The sequence below is a fragment of the Lotus japonicus genome, chromosome 2 (assembly GCF_012489685.1).
Source record: "Lotus japonicus ecotype B-129 chromosome 2, LjGifu_v1.2".
Classification (NCBI taxonomy): domain Eukaryota; kingdom Viridiplantae; phylum Streptophyta; class Magnoliopsida; order Fabales; family Fabaceae; genus Lotus; species Lotus japonicus.
This window is the reverse complement of record NC_080042.1, coordinates 66,133,387-66,158,564: the sequence shown is the minus strand read 5'-3', so window position 1 is coordinate 66,158,564 and position 25,178 is coordinate 66,133,387. Positions and strand designations below refer to the sequence as shown.

At 34.9% G+C, this 25,178-nt stretch overlaps 3 protein-coding genes across 3 annotated transcripts; 2 read left to right on the top strand and 1 right to left on the bottom strand.

The window, feature by feature from the left end:
* Nucleotides 1-11,425: 11,425 nt before the first annotated feature.
* LOC130738933 (protein SODIUM POTASSIUM ROOT DEFECTIVE 2) lies at nt 11,426-13,099 on the top strand. The gene is made up of 3 exons (XM_057591120.1): nt 11,426-11,949; nt 12,372-12,447; nt 12,604-13,099. The coding sequence occupies exons 1-3, from the start codon at nt 11,755-11,757 to the stop codon at nt 12,738-12,740; spliced, it is 408 nt and encodes a 135-aa protein (XP_057447103.1). The 5' UTR covers nt 11,426-11,754; the 3' UTR covers nt 12,741-13,099.
* A 5,152-nt stretch (nt 13,100-18,251) lies between these two features.
* Nucleotides 18,252-21,034, top strand: LOC130738932 (uncharacterized). Its single transcript, XM_057591119.1, has 2 exons — nt 18,252-18,804; nt 20,763-21,034. The coding sequence occupies exon 1, from the start codon at nt 18,329-18,331 to the stop codon at nt 18,797-18,799; it is 471 nt and encodes a 156-aa protein (XP_057447102.1). The 5' UTR covers nt 18,252-18,328; the 3' UTR covers nt 18,800-18,804; nt 20,763-21,034.
* A 2,061-nt stretch (nt 21,035-23,095) lies between these two features.
* Nucleotides 23,096-24,689, bottom strand: LOC130736877 (uncharacterized mitochondrial protein AtMg00810-like). Its single transcript, XM_057588652.1, has 2 exons — nt 24,391-24,689; nt 23,096-24,297 (listed from the first exon to the last, which is right to left on the bottom strand). The coding sequence occupies exons 1-2, from the start codon at nt 24,687-24,689 to the stop codon at nt 23,391-23,393; spliced, it is 1,206 nt and encodes a 401-aa protein (XP_057444635.1). The 3' UTR covers nt 23,096-23,390.
* Between the last annotated feature and the right edge of the window lie 489 nt (nt 24,690-25,178).

The window sequence follows — 25,178 nt, the reverse complement described above, 5'->3', positions numbered from 1 at the left end:
CTGGCAAGGTTTGCAAAAGAAAGTGTTGATCTTGCGCTAGATGATAGTTGTAGAGTGGTTTAGAAGCTACTTGATTGAAAATGGTTATTAAAGCTCTAATGCTGAACTTATCAAACTTTTGAAAAGAAAAGGAATAATCCTTTATTTAGTTATCTTTTTATTTCATAATTGTATTCCATTTAATCTACTATATGCTGACATTGTATGATCAACTTTATTATTTAATTTAATTTTTTTAAGTTGACACTGAAATGCCATATCGGATTGGTAAAAGCTAAGGTGAGACAACAACTCATGAAACATGGTGGAGAAGTTATGAGAATAAATTTGGACCCCATAAAAAATATGAAATAAACTTGAAAGAATAAAAAATTAGTGGTTGTTAAAGTTACTGTTATACTACCCCTTCCTCATATTATTATTATTATATCCCTTCCTCTTTTATGTCTTCCCATGGTTACCACTACCTCTTCTTATATTTTCCTATGAAAACATCTTGACCCATTCAACATGGCCAGAAGCTCGCTAAATACCAAAGTTCAAGCCACAAAGACTTTCCTTACAAGCATTTCCACATGCAGCTGCAATACAATATATAAATATAAGTATGATAATACGTTAGCGAAGATATGCCAAACGATAATCACGCACCATGAGCAGGATTAGTCGAGGTGCGAGACAGTTGTCCTTGACACCCGTTGTAATAACAAAAATTTACCGGGCAAAAATATTATGCTTGAATGAATAGGCCCCCATCTTTCGATTTGATAAAAATGATAAGGCACTAAACTTTTTCAAGTAATTAAGTTATTTAAAAAATATTCAAATTTATTTACTTATATCTAAAATTAATTTCATTATATTAATTCATAAATTTTCTTTTAATAGAACGTGATAAAAATAACACTAATTTTAAAAAATGCACGGTATAAACAAACATGAATATCCACGTGCAACGCAGATCACAATAGATCCAAACTTGGTCCCTAGATCATTTTCATTACATACATATTGACAGCCACCATGGAGCCCTGGTGAAACTCTTCTTAAGCCTCAATTTTAATAATAAAATTGAACAATAAATTAATCTCAAATTTTAATTAAAAATTAAAAATATAGATTGAAATGTTTCTGAAATTCATCTAAACAATATATATTGACTACACATCATTATCATAAACATAAATAAATATTCTTTGCTTTACTCACAAAAAAAGGACGGTTACATATTATTAATTAATGCCATTATAGAAGTTGAGAAGTTTATAACTTTCAAGATTGTATTTAAATCTCACATGAAAGTATCAAATCATGACACCAAATTTAAGGATTAAGTCCAAGGGGCAAAAGTTATTTCACTTTTAGATCTTCATTTCCATTTGCTTACTATATAAATGACTGAGATTGTTCATCCATCTCAATGTACGTATAAACTTCGTGCTCTCTGAAAAAATTTCTCTCATATAAATTATTTATCAATTCAATATCTTCATTAAAATTTTACATTATTTCCAAGCCTCTACAAGCATTCAACAAATTAATATTACTAATGGTATGTTTCAAATAAAAAATCATCAAATTAAAATTTAGTTATATAGTGTCAGAATTCAATTAATTATATTATTTTTTTATATAAAGATTTGTAGGAAATACGAGAGGGGATCAATACACACAAGTGCGTCTCTCTTATATAAAGTCTTAAGAGAAGGTAGTTTGAAAAATTGAAGGATATAATAGTCATTCAGTTAACTACGAGTCATGAATGTTTTTTTATCATGTATATCTTTCTAACTGTGTAGATTTTTTTTATAGGAGATCAATCATGACCGTTCGTTAGTTTTCATCTTTGTTGTTCTTTGTAACCTTTTAAGTATTATATAAAAAACTTTTAGGATTTAAATAGAAATTAAGAAATTTGTAACATTCGAAAATGAATTTAAACCTCACTTCAAAGCGTATAATCATAAAAAAAAGGAATTAAATTCATGAGACAAAAAACTTTTCACATCCATAACTCCATATAACATGTGCAATATTTACATATATTTCAAAAAAAAAAAAAACAGTGTTCCATATTATGCATTAATATCATTTAATAATCATAGACCAAATAAAAAAACATATTTTTATGAGTTAAAAAAAACGATCAAATAAAAAGTAAACAATGTAATTTTAAAATAAAATAAAAAATTCTTATAACGGTGTTTTATTTTGCAAGATAGAGACTTACTATGTAACGTAGAAATGAGTGCATTTAAAACAAAGATTATATAAAAACAACACTATTTATAATGCAATAGTTTTCTTACACTATCATTTATAATGTTGTAGATTTAAAACTTACTTAGGAGCAAATAAAAGTTTCCGTATTTGCAAAGATAACCACTTTATTGCAGAGCAACAACATGTCATTAGACGACTTCCCCTGAATGACTCAAATTGAGAACTTTTATTTGGAGAGAACAGAGAGAACTTTTTATTTGGAGAACATTAACAACAGTTATAAGATCAAAGGACGAAGAACCCATTACTCACAAGCATTATTTTGAAGTTGTAGACTGAATACTGAGAGATATTATAATATTTACTAATAAGCACAGTTTCAACCAACCTTTTGGAGGAGAAGTTGTTGTTGTGGAATGACAAGAACAACTGAAAGTTTCAACACAAATTTCAACAACATATTAATTCAAAACAAAAATATGGACGCATATTGTATCAAAATTGACTTTCACCACATCTGGAGGATGTCGAGCACGTGCCGGGGAGGAAGCTCCCTGGAGGTTTTGGCGCATATGAGGTATTTGTTGTCACCAAATATGAACACAATGCAGCAGCATGTCACAACAAAAAACTCAATGTGACGAAACATATTATTTGGATCCTCCCGAATAGTGTAGAAAAAAGACATGAGGATACCTGCACTACCAACATCAGCCAAAGTAAAAAAAAAACATATAAAATCCTGCATATAGGTAATACAATCCAATATATATATATATATATTACCAAAGCAACACACAAACGACAAACGACAAGGGTTTTATTTTTTTGATAAGCCAAATTTGTATTGTAAAGAAGTACAAGGGGTACTTCAACCCAATACATGACAAGGGTTGTAAAACAAGACAAGTTAAAAGTATGTGTTATGTCGTCTTAGGGGAGACAAGACACCACAGACACATTAAATCTATTATTATGCTACAACCAAACAAAAAAAACACATCTATCAAAAAAAATTATAATATAAAAATAATATATTAATACGAAAATATATTTTAGAAAATAACGTAAAAATCATAAAAAGCCACAAAATAAATTAAAATGAATATCCCCGTGCATCGCACGGGTAAAAGCACTAGTACATACATAAATTTGCATGACTAAACAAACATTATATCCAACCCTTCATTTCTCATATAGAAATTTTTATCAATTTTATTGTTGTTAGTGGTAATATCAAAGCTAATCAAATTCATATTGAACCTAAGAAAGAACGGTATTTATATATTATCTTTTGTAGAAAAATAATCTATTTTAGTTGACATTGGTTTTTTTAAAGATAATATCTCCTTTTTTTTATAGGCCAAGATAATATCTCCTAATCTCATCTAGCAGTAGGGTGATAATATCAAATTATTGACCTTAAACTTTGCTTACTAAGAGTTCTTCTAATCAAATCCCAAATGTTTTCAATGGATTGTCTTTATGTTGATTTTCTTTTTGGAAAATTATTCTATTGATCGGTAGAGTTTATATATATATATATATATATATATATATATATATTTTAAATACATGTATCTTTCATGGGCGGCAATTATGTTCAAGTCACAACGAGCATCCATGTTACGATGGGGCTAGTTTTACTAATATGATTTTTTTTTCACACGCAAGACTCAAATATAAGACATTATTTTAGAGAAATTAAACATGTACAATTTAAACCAACCGATTATTTATGTAACCGGTTCTTGTTGTTATTGGTTTCTCCTTGTAACCTACTAGCTGAATCTTTATTGTGTTATGTGGATAAATCAAGATCAAGACAAAAAGAGGATTAGAACATCACAATGAAGTTGACAATGTTATGTTTTTAGTGGCATTGAAGAAAAAACTTATAAAGGTGAAGCAATGGGACACGTGCTATTTTATGGAGGCAAACATGTTATATTAGAATCTTAGAGCATAATATTAAGAAAACATGACATAGTTGTTGGGGCAGCTATCCCCCTAAGAAAGAGGATTCGTCCCTCTGTCTTAAAGATGAAAATAGATTTGTTATAACTTTATATTCTTATAAGAAAACATTTTATAATTGAGAATTTTTATTGGGGGTATGAAAATCGTAATTAAATCTCTTTTTTAGCGATAGTCAGGTCGTCGATAGCATGCATGTTTTCAACGAAAAAAATAAAGGTTACAACAACCAAATTACCGATGGTTTTATGGGGGTTGTGTAACCTCCCTTCGACTTTAGCCCTTTAAGTCCACTAAGCTAAACGCTTAGGACTTGGGGGATGTGTACCCGTTTTAGTAAGTCTCAAACTCTTCCTAAAGGACTATCCGACCTCTGTAGCCTCAGATCCAGCCTAAACCGACGTCCCATCCTATCCCGCAAACAAAGGAGTTATGCGCATACCATAATTCCACTTTAATTTAGGGGAATTGTAACTCCCACCCGAGTTAAGGGTGTTTTCCACATAATAAACTAACCATGACACAGTTAATACCATTATTACGCTATGAAATCCTCAGAAACCCCTTACATTCCAATGGACAAAATGTGCATTTATAAGGAAAATTTGGTCCAACATATAGGGCATATTCACTCTAAGGCTAATTCTGGACCTAGGCTAGGATGTTATCATTTAAGCTTGAAACATTAGAGTTTAGGGACAATGTACCATCCGACTTTTGTAAGTCCCAAAATCGACCTAAAGAACGACCTCCAATTCAAGTTCACTAAGCTAAACGCTTAGGACTTGGGGTTGTGTACACTTCAACTTTAGTAAGTCCCAAAACTGGTCTAACGCATAAGACTTGGGGGCTGTGTACCCTATGGATTTAGCAAGTCTCAAGCCCAGTTTAAAGGGAGACCTAAACTTCAAGTCAACAAAGCTAAACTCTAAGGACTTAGGGGGTTGTGTATCCTCTGGCCTTAGTAAGTCTCATACCCAGGCTAAAGGACGATCCAACCTCAGGAGCCTCAGACCTAGCCTATACTGACGTACCATCCCATCTTCGGAACCAAGTCCCTTCAACTCCATTGCTAGAAATATGCAATTAGTATGAATCTACTTCTCTATTTTTCTTCGTTGTCATTTTCAGTATGTTTTCCCCAATATTGGTGGTTACTAATGTCCAATCTAATACTTACTAAAGCTAGAGCAAAGAGAAAAAACATGTTTACTATTCATTTGGGAGAGTGAATCTCATCCATCCATCTTCCAGATCTGATGGCCCATAATTGCCACATTAAAGTCCATATATTATAAGTGAATTTCCATCTTTTAATCTGGATCGTTCAACAAAATTAACTCAAATCTCTCAAGCCTACACCTTCTATCTTTTCCAACCAAGACCAGCTGCAAAGGGGGAAAGAACCTTAGCAGCTGACCCTAATCCACACCATCACGCGACCACCTCCACTCTTCCATTTAACGCTGCCCACACCTCATTTCTTCCCATCACCACCGAGTCACAACCACCACCATTGAACCCTTCCCTTCAAACCCACCACCACCGACCACCTCTTCACCATCAGAGTCGTCCTAACACCTTCACCACAACCTAAATTGAGCACCACCGCCATCGCCCCCTCTATTTTCAAATCGTGTCACCACTACCGCCATTCCGTCCTTTTTCCCCAATCTCAAGTGATTTTTGACATCACTCGGGGTAGAAAACTTACTTTCAATCTTCGGCATGCTCTCATTCACGTCGCCCTGTCAACCATTACGTTGGTAAGCCTTCATAACAGTTCTTCTTGAACTTCAACACACTGTAGCTCAAAAATTCTCACACGTTTCCTTCTAATTTTATCATTTTTATGAATTTTTTATATGATATTATCGATTAGATGTGCATTTTTTATTTATTTAGTACTTGGTTTGCAACCATTCCCCATTGTCATCCAATTTTTTCATTTGTTATTTCCAATCTTTTTAGAAGTTGTTTTGTAGATCTAGGGTTATAGGTGGAAGTTGCACACAACGTTTTCACATTTGAATGCTTCCTCGATTTTTTCTATAAATGCTCACACAACCCTCACCACCACCATTCACACAATCCTCACTCCACCACAAGTCTATCATTTAATGGTTTTGCATCTCTAGTTCCTACACGCCAAATTTTTATGCACTAACAGTATAAAAAGTCTTAAACAATCATTTAATCACAACTTTCCATTTTCCATTTCCTATTTTACATATTATTAAATTCAAAATTAATCATAAGTAGAACATCTCCAATGCTAGTTCTTATTTCTTAGTTCTTAGCACTATTCATGTGGGCCTGTATTGCCACATGTATTTAAGCAACCCTCAAGCAATTTTGCTCCAACCATGAGTTCTTAGTTCTTACCACTATTCATTTGGTCCCACCAACCACATTATTTATACTTTTTATTTTCATAAAGTAATAAAACAAAACGCATAAAGTAATAAAGTAATTTGGATGAGAGAAAAATAATTAATATTTTAAACTAAGAACTCAAAAAACAAAACTCCTTATATAAGAATTGAGTTCTTATTTTTAAGAACTAAGGAGTTCATGTCAGCACCTCCAATGATAAAGTTCTTAGTTCCTAGTTCTTAACTCCAAAATAAGAACTAAGAACCTTGCATTGGAGATGCTCTAACAAAATAAAGGGATATAATCGAATGATTGTGTAAAACTTAATAACACTGTCAGTGCATAGAAATTAATTTTTTTTTTTGGTTTTTGGTTTTGTGTAGGATACATTCTGACTTTGGCTATGATTAATCTATTTCATTTCTCTGGTTTTGTGTGTCGTGAAGTTTGAAAACTTCTTTCAACTCAGTCTGGTTCTATTGATTTTAAATTTTTTGTTTGAGTTTTGCCATTGGTTTTGGGTATTCTTTCACTTTTGATTTTGTTTTTATTACGAAAGCTACATCTGTGTGGGCTAGCATCTTCATTGCTGGAGCTAAATGGTGTGCTGAAGTGGAAGAGAAATTTCTAGAAGAGATCCAGAAATTACAGTTGATGCTTTGCGTGCAATTTACAAAATTGAATATGAACCACAAGTATATTGTTTTGTTCACTGCTCAACATATCAACCGAGATAGGCTAAATATGAGTGAAGAGAAGACTTTGTAAGAGATGCGATTTATTAACCTGATTCTTTAAGGTTTTGGGTAAAGATGTGGTGTCCAAATCTTTTGGTGTTTTGCTCCTCAGTCCATGAGCTCCCTTGTCTCCCCCAATATGTGGTATCAGAGCCGACCTCTCCCAGTACGATGTGGTTTGGGAATGAACCAAGCGGAAGCCCCGTGACACTCGGGGCCGACGAGGGCAGAAAGTGATCACCGGTGCAGTGAGACACGTACAAGGAGCGGCTCCTGACATGCTTCTAGGCAGAGGGACACATGAATAAACTGATCTCGCACCCGAACAAGAGGTATTATGAGACTGTATATTTATGAGACTATAAGCTGAGGAGCGCATAAAAGATTCGATTGATACTACTCATGATAACAAGATGTATCTTCTTTTCAGAAGCCCAACTCATAAAAACTCAAAGGTTAAGTGTGCTTGTCTTAGAACAATATTGGGATAATGACTTTTTGAGAAGTTTTCCCGAGAAGCACGTGAGTGAAGACAAAACATGCTGAAAAGATTCGTATTTATTTCATCGGATCAAAATATTACAAAAGGAAACAAGAATGCTCTTAACACACAACTTCTTGAACAGTAAGATACATCATTGACAAAACAACATTGCTTTAAATTTAATTCATTAAAACTGAGTTTCAAAAAAAAAAAAAAATTCATTAGAACTTGAATTCTATCTTTATAACTTTATCTTCTGTTCATCTAAAACTATAGCCATCTAGGGTAAATAAATTGCAATCATCCTGTGTTCATCTAAAACTATAGCCATAAGCCATCCATATCAACAAGAATGCTTTTAACACAAACAACTTCTTGAACAGTAGGATACAAAATTGACTAAACAATATTGCTTTAATTTAATTCATTAAAACTTGAATTCTGTCTTTATCTTCTGTTCATCTAAAACTACAGCCATCCGGCCCATCCATATCAGGGTAAATAAATTGCAATCATCCTCTGTTCATCTAAAACTATAGCCATAAGCCATCCATATCAGGGTAAACAATTTGCAATCATCATTTTATAGAGTCATAGTAGTGATTCGAGAAAGACATAAATAATCAAAATGGAGAAAAAAAATGTAAAGGTCACTTACCATTTTAGAAGGAGTTAAACTTGTTGTGAATGTCACATCTTATACATAAGGTAGTGGATCCACCTGTGGGTCATCAAACCACAGAATGTCACATCCCACACATTATCACTCTGCTCTCTCTTACACACACTTCTATTATAAATTAAACAAGAGTGTTATGGTGTTAGTTCACAACAATAGGTTTGGTCCAACTATGTAAAAAAACAGATAAATGCTCCACCTTCAATTCTCCGTGAAACCCTGCACTTTCTTCCCTCTTTGGCGTGTAGTCTGAACTTCAGGTATGAGCATTATCACTATACATCTCCCTCTACAACTTACCCATGCTGAAGGAAAACTCATGTGACTGACACACAACCTGACATAACTTAGCCATTAGCAATTGTTTTTCAAAAATTCTCCTTCTGCTTCCATTGAAAGGTTACATTACTCTGCACATGGACCAACCTTTATTTGCACTATTATTCAATGATTCAATAATTGAGAAATGCTTGTTATATCTCATGGACATGGTGTCCAATAATGCTCGACCAACTGTCCCATTTTGCACTATCATACGGTGGCGGTGAAGACAAATATGTCCACAGTTTCATTCCAGTCTTCATGAATCTCAATTACTTAATTCTGGCATTTTGTCACTTTGCTTCCAGGCAATTTAAACTTGAGTTTAAATTTGATGCACCTTATTTTACACTATGATTAAATGACATGTCTCAATCTCAATGCCTTGAATAAATTTTTAACATTCAATTAAAAACCGCATGTAAGTTTATAATTGCTCCACTAATGCATTTTTTAATTGACATAATAAAATTTCATTGACGAGACCGGAAATTGAAACACTATATAGATACTGTATATCTTGATCTATCCAATTCATAGTATTGTAAATTAAGCACTGTGCACTATTGTTATATGATGATAGGTTAATTTGTATTAATGTACCAATGCAATACTCTGTACTATATCCTAAAAATATGTGACATACTGTTCTTTTACACTATTAGACCTCTTTTCCATGCTTATGGTTCATTGATTTGCATGATCTACCTAACCACAAATTGGGATCATTTCTTGGGGAGGAGTTTATTATAGGGTTCTAAAAACTTGTGCATTGCACATTTGCTTTTTAACCTGCAATAGCAAGTTTAGCAGGTAATATGTATTTTTATTAAAAAAAAATATTTAAAATATGATGATATAATTAGAGAAATATTTATTGAATAATTATAGTTAAGTGGGTATGGTAACTTTTTGAGTTACTGATCCAGTAAAAAAAACACTTTAATAAATTTTCAACTAACCCATTAATCATTAACAACTAATTAATTCAAGTAAAACATTAATCATTAACAAATTAATTCATCCCTTTCACCTTAGTAACAAACCCAATTCACCCAACCCTAAATATGATTCAGAACCCCTGACCCATCATCATCATCTTCAACCTCCATGCCAAGATCCAGTTGGAACCCCTCAATCAAAACTTGCTCTTCGCCTCTGTGTTTTTGTTAGTTGAATATCAAACTATACTTTTTGCATACAGTTGTAATTCACTTGCTAAGTTTGTTCCTTGGATTCTTTGATGAAATGGTACGTTAAGATAGCTTTGCCCTTATTGTTTCGGTAATTACTGGTTTGCTGTTGAAAAAGACCAATATTGGTGACCAAGATTCATGGTTTGCAGATTCATGATTTGGGTTGATAACCAAGAACCATGTATTTGGGGGTTTTTGATCTTGAGGTTTTTTTTTTCTGGGTTTTTACAGTTTGAAGAAGAACAGCATGTTGAATAATTAATTTTTTTTTAACTATTGAATAATTAACCTACGAGAAGGATGGAGTGTTCTGGAGCCTTGGAACCCTAGATGAATCTTCTTGAGCCTTTTGATTTCGTTTGGAGTTGGAGATAGGATAATATGGAATGGAAGGTTTAATTGATTTGAATGATATATGGATTGGTAGATGGGGTAAGTTGGGGTAGATCTGATTAACATTAATGGTAGTTAATTTTTTTTTTTACTTATTTAAATTTTTTTTACTTCTCAGATTTACCTTACTTATTAACCACATGGGTTATCTTAAATGAATTCTAATCATTCTTTAACCATTTACTTAATAATTATATAATATATTAACTATTTTAATTTTCAAAAATATAAAAAATACAAAAAAACCTGAAGTAGCAGGTCAAAAGGTTAAGGTGCAACTTTACACAAGTTTTTAGATGATCATAATAAATTTTTCCATTTCTTGGTTCTACGGTCACTGCAAGTCTGCACCAACAAAATAATAAGTGTATAAACGTTTTGACCAATTTAACTTTTTTAAATTAATTTGAACTATTTAATATACGAATTAATGGTCAAGAATTTACAGCAAAGAACTACAAAGAATAGGACGACATAAATTCCACATTCAATTAACCACCAAGATCTACATATAATGATTCCTTTCATCTAATTTGGGTTAAGCCTCATCACATGGACAAAGTTTGTCATTACTACTTCCGGTGCATTGATCCCATGTTTCTTCCTTTATTTACTTAATTACATCCTTCATCATGTGAGTCTAGTTTCTCCTCTTTTAATACGCATCTCTTTCTTCCATAACTAAATAGGAGTAGTCACATAGAGGCAGCTTCCCAACTACATTTCCTCTTTTATGTCACATGTGGATGCATTTGCCTTTAATGGGTTTGTTATAGGAAAAATTAGGAAATGACACATAACTTGTGATTCAAACTTAGTGTATTTATATAGTGTATTTGAGTCACAAAATAACATTTTGTAAATCAGCTAGTCTATGGTTAGAAAACCTTTAACTATCAAGTTAAAATCAATTTTAAAGAAAAACTTTTTGAAATAACTTATGAGTGTCATAATTGATTATGAGAAAAGCGACGCTGATCCAAACTTGCTATCTAACAGCCCACCATCTAATTCTACATAATTTAAGTCTGAGAGTCATGACTATACAAGATCTGTAATGTATGGTGACAATTAATGTCATTATCCTAGTTGCATCCTTTGTGGTCAAGTGTTTGGTGGTTCATCACATGACAAACTCTAACCACATTTTCTAATGTTATTCCTTGTAAAATCCATTGGGCCCTGTGCAGCTTTTGGTTTCCCCAATAAAATTTGACCTTAAACTTCTTTGTTTCCTCCACTCCCTTGATGTCTCTTTCCTCCTTATAAGATATTCTAGTTGCTACTACCCTGCTTTAGTGGAAATCTTGTTGGAAGTTACACAATTGTTAGAACCAAGCCCTTCTTCACTGAGACAAAAGCTTTGGAATGGGGAAACTAGGGAGGATGTTGGGCACATTCTGTCTTTCTTCTGGTGCCAAAACCTGCTTCTGCATGAATTCCACTCAATTTGAAGATGAGTTGGAGAAAAATCCCTTGATTGGTAGTGGCACTGATCATACACTGAGAATGAAGGATGTTGTAGCTGGGAAACAGACATTGGCTTTTCAATTGAAACCCCAGGTAAAGCCTTACTTCCTTTTTACTGGTTTTAATTAAGCACTCAAGTTTCTATTGTAACAACACTACCTCCCATCTTTCTGAGAATTTGGGCCATGTCTAAGTCTATTTCAAATGTTAGCTCATGGATAAGGATTGTTCTACTCATTATAATGTCTTACTTAATTATATTTCTGGTCAATGTGAGACTTCTTAACATCAACATACATCTGTTACTTTTTCAGCCCTGATACATTGACCAAAGATATGATTGAATAAGTTCATATGTAATTATAGAACAATCCTCAGTCGAACTTTTGGGGTTAGAGTTAGCTACTCTCTTTCCAGAAATAAAAAAGAAAATACATGATTACATATTATTTTATCAGATAACTTGTGTATGGTATGGGTTAATCTGACATATTACTATGGTCCAAAATATGCAGATAGTGATGTTGAGGGTGTCCATGCATTGCCATGGCTGTGCTAAACAAGTTGAGAAACATATCTCGAAGCTGGAAGGTGAGCATATTGCCATTTTTTCTTCATAAAATGGGTTTCTAGCATAATTCAACTAAAACAAAATGACAAGACAATTCAACTTTAGCATAATTCAAAATGGGGTATGGTTCTGTTTTGTTTGCTTGGTATATATTTATAGTATCTACCTCTTAACAGGAGTGAGCTCATACAAGGTGGATCTTGATTCCAAAATGGTAGTTGTTATGGGTGACATTCTTCCCTTTGAAGTGTTGGAAAGTGTGTCTAAGGTGAAAAATGCAGAGCTTTTGAAATCTCATGATGATAAGGAATAATTTTGGACCCAACATTCATCTTTAGCAGAGACAAAAGTTGAAGGAGCAGAATGGAGGAACTCTTAGTCTCTTTCTGCCATTGTTATGTACAGTATATAATATTTATAACCATGCCAAGCTCCAGGAATTGCAGTGTGACAAAGTTAAGTTAGAAAAGCTGAAGCTTATTAATGTCTCTGGCTTTGAGACTTTATTTGTATTAACACATTTGTGAAGGTTCAGTTGTAAGACATTAGCATTAATGATTGAAATCTTCACATCTGTGTGACAGTGTGAGTGTGACCAAGTGGCACCGCTAGTGAAAAATCAGTACACTTCATTTATGTTAAACTTGAATTAGTATCTTCCTCTTTTGAACATTCATTTTGTTTTCTTTTCCACCTCAAATCTTACTTCCAAATATATGCAGATGGAAACTGGCAGTACTGTGACAGTGACCAGAATTTTGTGGTCACTGATAACACAATCATAGACATGTGATGATTATAAGATAGAGATTTCTAGCAATGGGGAAGTTTGACCCCAAACGCTACCGTTTGGCCACTGGAAAGTGATTTTTATATTATTAAAGGCAAAAATAAGATCCATGGTCATTGCTTACAGCCAATCTTTACTCAACTAGGTTGAATTAATAAACAAAAATGTGCCCCTGTTAGCAAACAAAATAATTATATATCATGAATCATGACCATATATACTCCTATTTTTGCTAATGCATTCTTGACTAATAGCATGTTATGTTTGGACTAGTTTCTGATCAACTCTGAAACTTAGAAGCGACTCGATGCATGTCTGGAAACGTTTGTACAATTGATTTTGGTGCCAAAATCAATTATCAAGAGAAGCTTTCATAATTAGTTTCTGGGTTTTGAAATTGAGTCTAATGAAAGATAAGCAGATTCAAAATGCTTTCACATAAACTTCTCCCATACTTGATTATGACTTCAGAACCTGAACTAAACAAAAAAAGCTGAATTGAATCACAAGTAAATTGGCGAATACAAATAACAGATCAGTGGCAGGAGAGAGTCTGTCTTTGCTGACATATCCAATATAGTATAGCCGTCTGAGTATTAAATAAATGTAGACTTTGTTGTACTTAAACTCGTGTCCTTTGCCTTCTTTCTCACGTTATAGATTGAGTTAACGGTCCTGAGTTAACATGGTACAAATACTCCGAGAGAAAATTGTACAAGTACAGCTTTTAATCACAATTTTCTCTGCCATGAAATATGAAGATAAAATAAAAGACAGATGGATTGAGGAAAAGAAAATATGATCTTTTGCCAATTCTAGCTTGATGTTAATGTGGGACATGTGCAACATGTAATAGGACAAGGTACATGTATAATGCATCATAGTTCGAGAGATCCAGCTTTTTTCGCTGGTATTGTTTTCTAGCCACATGAACTCAATTAAGACTAGAATAGAAGCTTCATTTCCCATCCTCCTATAAACTACATAAAAAAGTTGGCAATTTTACTAATTAATGAATCCAATAACATGTCACGTGGATAACATTTATCAGTTACATTTCATAGTTAGGAAATTTTCTCTCTTTTCTCAATTGTCTTCTCATGTGTCATTGTTTTGCAAATAGAACAATAGTTACAAAAAATATTTGAGATGGTTACCAATTCATGTCATGAACAAGGGTGACCCATTTTTCTAGACACAATGATATAACTCTTTTTTCATAGGATTTGCCTAGGGATCAAATGTAGGTTCTATTACTAGAAGATGTTACTTTCACTAGGTCACATTCTATTTCTATATAGTACACATTGCTTTTTAGTCACTTGAACAAAATAAGCTTATAATAGAAGTTTCACACCTACCATAAACTAAATAAAAATGTGCTAATTTCGCAAATCAATCATGAATCCAGTTACTACAATTCACATCACATGAATAATAATTATCAGCCTGTATTGTATAGGTGAAGGAATAGTTAATTGTTTTTCTCACCCCTCTCATCTACTTTCACCCCTTAAAAGTGCGAAAATACTAAAATATTCCTTTTAAAAAAATAACTTCTCATAACCTCCTAAGCCCCCCTCATTTCAAATTTTCCCCAAAACTACCCACCACCCATTTCAATTTCACTTCTTCTTTATCTTCTTTTTCAACGGTTTCATCTTCTTCTTCTCCATCTCTCTTTTCTTGGTGTTTCATCATATTCTTCTTCCATTATGTCACCCGCGCCCACTGCCCACTACTGCACTGTCTGCCCCATCACTGACTCTCGCATCCACAGTAACCCCACCTGCGGAATACTTCGTTTCTGCCATTAATCGCACTTAAACTACGCACTTTAAAGTGAGAATGACCAAAATTATTTACAAGGGTATTTCCGGATTATACTAATGTAAAGGAGAAAGAACTAGATGTGAGGGGGTGGGAATAACAACTACCGAAGAAATATTGGATCTCTTCTAATACTACAGCAAAAAAGGTGTTGGGTAGCGGTTAAGTTCAACAATGGGTAGCGGTTAAGTGAGCGGTGCTAAACTGAGTGTTGCTAAAGTTGGGCAGCAATTTTTAACCGCTACTCAATTAAAATATTGGTAGCGGTTCCGCGAACCGATTCCCATCTTAAAACATTAGCAGCAGTTATAACCGCTACGCATCTGGGAAAAAAAATTCGGGAACCACTACCTTACTCTCTTTTTCTTCAACAGACAACCAATAAAATCAGGACAATACTAATTTAACACTTGATACTCAATCCTAGAGCTGGGCGAATTGGCCCGCGCCCGCGGGCCGGCCCGCTTAACCCGCAGCCCGCGCGGGCTGTGGCCCGGTGTTTGGTTGCCCGTTTAAAAGCGGGCCTACGCGGTCTGGCCCGCTCAACCCGCGAGTTCAGGCGGGTTGAACCGCGGTTTTGCGGGCTGGACCGCATTACAAAAGAAAAAAAAAAGTCTTGAATTGAAGAACTCAGAACTGGCCCAACAGAAGAGAAAAAAAAAAAAGTTTAAGACAAGACAAAAGTCCAACCCATTCCTCTCTCTAAAATCTGATTTCATTCCTAAAACTAACAAATCCTAAATTACTTTGGTTCCTCAATCCTCTCTCTCTCTCAAAAACACGACACTCCCCTCTCTTGAAGTCCCAGCGCCAGCCCAGCAGCCACTCGCCCACCACGCCACCGCGCCGCCGCGCCACCGCACCTCCCGACCAGGTTTGCTCCTCCTCTCTTATCTCTTTCCCCTTGTCTACCTAAAGTCCTAAACCCATTTTCAACGTTATGTATTGTTTCATTTGTTTGGTACTTTAATAAAATTAGCCTTACTTTCTGCACAATGGGAACAAAATAGCTTCATAACTAACACAGACAAAGACAATGGAATTTGAAATTTCCCTTTCCATGCACAAATATGACAACAAACCGCCATCCTTCCTCTAATTGCCATTTTCACATTGTAGAGCTTGCTGCAATTTTGAACAAAAACAATTAAGTTTCATCTTCTAATGTTGTCTAAAATATATGCTAAAAAATCCATTTATTTTTTAATTTAGTCATTTATAAGGTTTTTAATGAAAAAAATATTTTTAATTTAGTTTTAAATTGTATTTTTATTATTTTTTAATTTGGCCTGTGGCCCGCGGGCCAGCCCGCTTATCCGCGGGGCGGGGGCGAACCAGCGTAATAGAGGCCCGTTTAAATGTGGGCCTACGCGGGGCGGGCTTAAGCGGGGCGGGTCAACGCGGGGCGGTCTAACCGCATACCCAGCTCTACTCAATCCATATAATTGTTGAAAGTTGAAACCAAATAAATTAAAAACTTATAAGTTGTAATTCTTCCACTAAAAGGTTGCTAATCATGTTTTGATTTAGAGACTCAAACTCAATTTTCTACCTCCAGAAGCTACGCTTAGCAACTTTTACTTTAACATCATTATGATTTTGAGGTTTAACGTGAAAGCTCATGACTGATCCAAACAACTACTTTGAAGGATCCATTTAGAAGCAATGCTATTTTCCAAAGGTTAAATAAGTTTATTTTGGTCGAATAAAAAAGGTTAAACAACTTGTTTGATGGTATAAAAACATTAAACAATATTTTTGGACAAAGGGTTTTATTTTGTTAGAAGGTCAAAGGTTAAACCATGTCTAGCGCAGTTGATATAACTGAACTTCTTAAGCATATAATTTAGAGATTGATCTTTACATGATATTGATTGAAAGAAACCTAACCACTTAAGCTCCAATCTCAAAGAAAACTAACCACTTAAGCTCCAACTTGTTTGCCGGATCTTTACATGATATTTTCGTTCAGAAGCCATTCAGCTTCTCTGGTTTTAGGGTTTGTAGAGACTTCTGTATGACTTCTTAGGGTTTTACATCATGTTTATTTGCTGGGTTTGTCAGCTGAGTGTGCATGCTTGTTTTTCATTTTCTTATATATGTGTGCATTGTTATAACACTCGTAAAGATTTATTCTCGCATGTTGTAAGTTCCGTTTGACAATCTTTGGGTTTAATTCAATACATCTTTGACAAAAAAAACATTAGACAACTTAAATAATGGTTTATTATTCCAAACATATTTGGGCTTTTCTGGGCCAGGCCCATGTGGCAAGATGGATCTAAATTTCTGGATCTAAGCCCAAGCCCAATCTTGTGACCCCAAAAAAGTCAAAAGAGAAAGTCGTTTATTCCGTTACGTGGTGAAAGATCTTTCCTAGGGGTAATTTTTTGGTATTGTCTCAAATGAGACAGTTTCAAAACAGTCCCAAATCAACAAATAAAGGCATGACACATGTTATTTCTATTTTTTATTTTTTATTTTTAATAGTCACAAGATATTCAATCTTTGAACCCCAACATTTTACTAAACTAAATTTTAGTCCCAACTAATTCTCATTATTATACTTTTTCTCAAGATGTAATAAATTATAATTTCGACCGTGAAAAGAGGGTTTGTAGGCGAAAGGCTAGCGTCACTAGCGGCGGTCTGCAGCGAGCGGCGGTGGCGAGAGGCGGCGGTAAACTAGCAGAGATGATGTTAAGGACGAAGTTTCTTTTTTTTTTTAACGTGGTTGAATTATTTTTTACGGTTGTTAAGTTTTTTTTTTTGAACTAACGGTTACAAAGTCAAGATTTGTGATAGTTTTTGAAATACCACATAAAATATTGATTGCTAAAGATTTAAAATATAATTTGATAAATGTTATGAGTTAAATCATAATTTATGATATCTTGAGAAGAAAGTATAATAGTGTAGATTAATTGGGACTAAAATTTAGTTTAGTAAAATGATGTTGTTAAAAGATTGAATATCTAGTTACTATTAAAAATAAAAAATAATAAAATAGAATTAACACGTGTCATGCCTTAATTAGTTGTATTTGAGACTGTTTTGAAACTGTCTCAAATGAGACAATAGTCGAGAGGTCCTAGATTCTCATAAATTCCTTATCCACACTCATTATCATCGATCACATTCATGACAGAGCACTAAAATCAACAAATAAAAGATAACAAAAAATTTTAAAAAATCTATCTTTCCTTTTTCACATTTAATAGCAATTACTGAACAAACAAAAAAAAAAGTATAATCGAAACGAAACGAAGCAAAAAACCGCCATGAATCCCAAAATCCTCATCCTCTTCGCACTTCTCCTGAATCTCACATCCAAATCGTTCCAAAACCCTAACCCTAAACCCCCAAAATCAACCCCATCTTCGGCTCACATCGAGCTCACAAATTATGGCTTCCCCGTCGGTCTTCTCCCCGACACCACCGTCTTGGGCTTCGCCGTCAACCAAACCTCCGGCGACTTCTCCGTCCGCCTCGGTGGCGCGTGCAAGATCACTCTCCCTCCTGATAATTACGTCGCCACGTACTCCAACACCATCACCGGGAAGATCGTGAAGGGTCGCATCGCGGAGCTCAACGGGATTCGCGTTCGCGCCTTCTTCCAGTGGTGGTCCATCACCGGGATTCGCTCCTCCGGCGATAATATTGTCTTCGAGGTCGGTATGGTCACCGCGAAGTATCCCTCGAAGAATTTCGATGATAGTCCTGCTTGTGAGGGCCAGCGCTCTTCCTCCTGATTAAGGTTAGGGTTTTGTAATCAATTTGTTGAAAGTTTTGATTCTTAGTTGTGGTTGAATTGAATCTGTTTGATATGAATGAATGATGATATAGCGTTATGTGAGTTTCGAATCATGCTTTATTTTTTCTATGATTCGGTTATGCATTTTTGGTTTTGTGGTTTTTGTGTTGCAAATGGGAATAAAGCTTTAGATAAGGATATAGAATGATAAAAGAGAGGTCTATAGTTGGATAATGCTTTCATTTTCATGCCCTGAATTATTCCATTTTCTGTTTTTTACATTGCCAAAGTAGAATGATGACATGGGGCCCTGGCAATAATAGAAATCGGCGTGGTGGCTTGTAGACGACGGCTCGTTGCAACTACAAGCCGACATTGTCCCTTCTCTGAGTTTTGGTTTTTTTGGACATAGTATTATCAATATCATTATAAAGCTAAAGAGAACATGGGTAACATAATAAGTTTAGATTAGTATTGACATGATTGTAAAGATATCAATCATTTTTAATGATTATACTTGTTATATAAGCTTTTGGCAAATGTTTGAATGATTGTTTTTTGCCGACTTTTCTTCAACATAAAGATCCCTTGCAGAATTTTGTTAATGCTGGCAAAAACTTTTGTGGTGTGTTAATTGTGCTATGATCTTTCTTCTCTTTTGTACAAGTTGATGTTAAACCCTGAAATAACTAAAGTTTTCTTCTGTATTCGTTATACCAATGTCATCCTCAATATCTTATTCAGTAATCCTGCTTCAAGTTTTTTGGTAGTGTGTCAAATGTATTAGAATGCGGATTTGATTTTTTGTATTATATTATTTTGTTAAATTATCAATGTCGTGTCTTAATTCATTTAACCTCATCTTAGTTGTCCCAGCTTGTCATTATTCTGATTTCTGAAAATTATTCATTTGGATTACTGGATTACTGGATTTTGATGTTTATTTATTTCCTCTCTCCTTTGGTAGGGTCGTTCCTGACTTCCTGTTCTATTGTAACTAGCAATTAGGTAGATTGCAAAAGAAGTCCTAGCTATTAGGCGGTTTTTTCTGCACCTTGCTGCCACTAAGCCCTTATATTGGCACATACATAGTACCAATTACCAAAACTATGAACTGCATCCTTTTATTTACCATCATTTAGATATTTCTTTGGTTATTGTTTTCTCTGCGTTTGGCGTTTGCTGGCCCACAATACAAGAAGTGAGATTTTGTTTCCACTGGTCCACCCTTACTATATTTGGTAACGCCAGGATCCCTCCTAAGTCCTAACTACTAAGTAACTGCTCGTTGTGGTTTTTACATTTACAAACCAATAGGATATTTCTTAATCTGAAATGTACAGGGTAGTCAATTATTCTGTTACTACTTGCCATTAGTAGTTACAATACTGAGGTCTCTCAATGTGACTAGTTTATAGTTTATAGTTTATACTTTATACAGTTAAGTACTTAGGTTCACTTAGGTTCTTTGTCACGGTAACTATGAAATATGGATGTGTATAGTTTGTTTTCCCAATGTCTTATCTTGGGCCTTTGTAATTCTTGTTCCAAGTTTAACCATGCCTCAGTTCACCAAATTGATCAGCTGAATTAGCTTTGCTATGACTTTTAGAAGCCTTCCTTCAATCTAGGAAGAGAGATAACATTAAGATGTCTGTCACATGTGCACATTATAAGAAAACGTTATGCTGAATCCACAGATGGTGGGTTAGACGTTAAGCTTTCATTTCTTTTTATAAAAATTTTGTTATTATCTTTTCTTCTAGGTGCACGCATTAAAAAGGTTGTTTTTGATTCACAGAATCTATGCTAGTTGACTTGTGATGTTATTATATTGATATGCTAAACTAGTGACATTCACCGCATTCTTTCTTTCTTTCTTTCTTTTTAACTACCTCTTTCTTTGTTGTTTTTAACGTAGATATTGTCATAGTATTGACATTTTATCCTCCTCTATACAGGGTATTAGGTACTTATTCTCAGCTTTCGTTGTCTAATGCGATGGCGTCCAGTGTCCACTAAGTGCAGATAATTTAGAAACCACTCGTTTCATGTGTAATATTGCAAGGCTAGTGCCTTTATGCAATCGTATTTATGCTACGAAGAATCTACTATGGTGTTACTTGATGGTCATGTCACCCACTTGTTGGACTCGTGAATAAGGCCACTTTGAACTTTTTCTATTTGATATTCTCTGTTGCCATCTATGCTGTAGCGTGCTTGCAATTTCAAACTCAGTGCCATGCAAATATCTCGCTTTTCCTTGGCCCAATGAGGCCTAAAGATCTTTTATGGGTTGACTACAAATTACTATAGTTAAGTTGTTTATGTAAGGAAATTGAAGGAAATTACAAATTAATTTCGAATAGTAATTTCCTTAAATAGATAGCTTTTGAATTTAATAAGTAATTAATTTTTAAAACATTTTTTTTTCATTTTAAAAAGAGATTAATTTTTATGCACCGACGATGTAAATAAGTTTTACACCATCATTCAATTACATCTCTCCATTTTGTTAGCTCACAATTAATTTTGAATTTAATAATATCTAAAATAGAAAATGGAAGGTTGTGATTAAATGATGGTGTAAAACTTTTTCACCGTCGGTGCATATAAATTAATTTCTTTTAAAAAAGGAAATTATTTCAAAACATATTTGCACAGATTTACGTCATTAATTAATTTATATAAGAAAATTGAAGGAATTAATGAATTAATTTTGAATATTAATTTCTTAAAATAAATAATCAATGCATTAAAATTTACTTAATTATTTTACATGAGGTTTAAAAAAAACGATTATAGCAATAATTGACTAGAAAAACGAAATAATTCATGCATTAAAATGTAATTAATTGTTTTAAATGAGGTTTTTAAAAAGAAAACGAATACAACTTTTACTCCAATTTAGCATTTATTATAAGATCTTTTATGAGTTGACTACAAATTACTATAGTTAAGTTGTTTATGTAAGGAAATTGAAGGAAATTAAAAATTAATTTCGAAACACAAAATAAATGATATTAACTTTATTTATAATTTTTTCATTTAATGAGGTACAAACAAACAAAATTATAGGGAAATCACTTAGGATAATTAATTTGTGTGAGTCTCTCTGGCTGTGACACTTGTCAGCCAGGGGTGAGATGAAATTGATTATTGGAATGTCATGTGTAAAATTGTTTTGGATAACATTTTTTTTTTTAATAGTATATAGATGAGTTTGTTGGTGTTGGTTGATGTCATGGGTGTCTCTTCCGTGAGACTTTAGCTTAGGGACTCATTCTTTCTTTTTCTTTATTAACTTTACCAAAAAAAAAGAGTCTCGAATTATGGCATGTCCAGATACTGCATTACTTTTAGTTTGTTGCTTTTTAAAAGCTGATGAAATTTTTATTAATATCTTATAATAATCGAAAGGTATTTCAATTTGTAGTATTTATTTTTCACTCAATTCAATCTTCAGTCTTCACTGATGAAGGTCTTCCTGAAAAAAGTATGAAGTTACTTCTTGTGCATTCTAATTAACTGGTTGTGAAATGAAAGTCTTGTGCATCTTAATTAACTGGTTGTAAAATGAAAGTGGAGGAGGCATTGAATACATTAGGATCTTAGTTATACAGTGTAAATCACTTTGGGGCATCCCTCTTTTGTTGGGGTTTTCAGCTCCTAGAACATTTTGTGGAGGTAAAAAATTGTCACAAATGTGAGTGTCTAATAGTAGGCTACACTGTTCTTATGTCACCAATCTTTTTCAATCTTTGTTTGTTCTGTTTTGTTTGATAGAGAAGAAAAGAGAGAGTAGAGAAGAGAGAGGAATATGTGAGAAGTATAGTAGATTTTGTAAGTTGTTTGGTATGATAGATATACGAAAAAGAGAAGAGAAAAACTGTGTGGATACTAAATAATAGAAAAAGAGAAATTTATTTTTAATTAAAAGACACTTTTGCCTAGTAAAAACAATTTTTTCCACAGGTTAATAGATATTTTAAATAGTAGGTGAAGATGTGCAACTGAGCAAGTCAGCATCTGTTCGCAATTCGCGAAGATTTGTGAAAGTTAAGATAGCCCACCACTAAGTTATGTTTGTGGAACCTGTAAGATAATTTTAATGGGTGATTTTCATTGATAAAATGCATTGTATATATAGATACAATAGAGTTGACCTAGGCTAGTAATTACAGAGAAATCTAAGCCTAATTACAGGAAAATCATAATGACATAAATAAATTACACAATATTTATTTATTCTATCACACCCCCGCAGTCGAAGCGGGAGGTTCACTGACGCTGAAACTGGAGCGAAAGTCATCAAACAGAACCCGAGGAAGGCCTTTAGTGAAGATGTCTGCAATTTGGTGACGAGAAGGAACATGAAGGATACGTGCCTGACCACGGGCAACCTTCTCGCGAACAAAGTGAATGTCCATCTCAATGTGTTTAGTGCGCTGATGCTGGACAGGATTGCCGGATAGGTAGATGACACTAACATTATCACAATAGACCAAAGTAGCCTGAGAAAGAGGAAAGTGAAGCTCTAAAAGCAAGTTGCGTAGCCAACATGATTCAGAAACCACATTAGCGACGCCTCAGTACTCAGCCTCAGCACTAGATCGAGAAAGCGTGGGTTGTCTCTTGGACGACCAGGAAATGAGGTTGTCGCCGAGAAACACACAGTAGCCAGAAGTAGACCGACGAGTGTCGGGACATCCACCCCAATTTGCATCGGTGTATGAAATAAGCTTCTCGATAGGAGAAGGATAGAGATGCAAGCCAAACTGTAAGGTGCCCTGAACATAACGCAGGATGCGCTTCAGTGCAAGCATATGCTCTGTGCGGGGGGCATGCATGTGAAGGCACACCTGCTGAACAACATAAGAGATGTCAGGACGGGTAAATGTGAGATACTGTAAATCTCCAGCAAGACTCCGATATAAAGTAGGGTCATCACACAGAGTACCAGCAGAAGTACTGAGTTTCTGCTTGGTGTCAACTGGAGTGGCAGAAGGATTGCACGAGGTCATACCGGCCCGAGCAATAATGTCACGTGCATATGTACTCTGACTGAGAAAAAGTCCACCTGCATGTCTGGTGACAGCAATGCCCAAGAAATAACTCAACGGTCCCAGATCCTTCATAGCAAACTCAGAGGCAAGAAGAGCCATGATAGATTTGCGAAGGTCATGAGAAGAGCTGATGAGTATGATGTCATCAACATAAAGCAGGAGGTAAGCCATGTCAGAGCCTCGTCTGTAGATGAAAAGAGAGTGATCAGAGGTGCTATGCTGAAACCCAATGGTGGAGACATAATCTGCAAAACGCTGGTACCAAGCGCGAGGCGCTTGCTTCAACCCATAAAGAGATTTCCGCAGGCGACACACATAATCAGGATGAGTACGGTCACAGAAACCCAATGGCTGATGCATATAAATTGTCTCATGTAGATCACCATGGAGGAAGGCATTCTGAACATCTAGTTGGTGAATGGGCCAAGACCTGGAGAGGGCAATGGTGAGAACTGTGTGAATGGTCGCTGGTTTCACCACAGGACTGAAAGTCTCATCACAATCAACACCTGCAATCTGTGACCTGCCATCACCTACAAGATGAGCTTTATAACGCTCAAAACAACCATTAGCTTTCGTCTTATGACTAAAAATCCACATGCAACGAATGATATTAACATCACTAGGACGAGGTACCAAATCCCAAGTATTATTTCTAATTAAAGCATCAAATTCAGACTGCATGGCGGATTTCCAATTTGGGTCTGACAGAGCTAGCTTCGGGTTTTTGGGAAGAGGTGAGATAGTGGGATCATCAATGGTGACAGAAAGGTTGAAGAGCTTTCTGGGTTTGTAGATACCTCGCATGCTGCGAGTGGCCATGGTACGGATAGGGGGTACAGGTAGAGTCGGCAAAGGTGGTGAAGGAGAGGGTGGTAGGGAGTCAGAAGAGGAGGAAGAGGGCGTATGGGGTGGTGGTGTGGTCACGGGAGAAGGGACTGCAGGAGTAGGGCTAGGCACAGGTAAGGTGGATGGATGAGTCCACTAGTGAAGAAAAGAGGGATGTATAGTATCTGAGAAGCAGTCATATGTGGAGGGAGGAGGGGTAGTCATGGTGGCAAAGGGAAACTGAGTCTCATCAAAGATGACATGGCGGGAGATAATGATTTTTCTGTGCGACAAATCAAAACACTTATAACCTCTGTGATGAAGTGGGTACCCTAGGAAGACACATGGGGAGGAGCGGGGTTGTAATTTGTTAATGGAAGTGGAAGGAACTAAAGGGTAACAAAGACAACCAAAAACTCGCAGATGTGTGTAAGACGGGTCACGACGATACAGAAGTTGAGTGGGAGAGAGATTAGAAAGAGA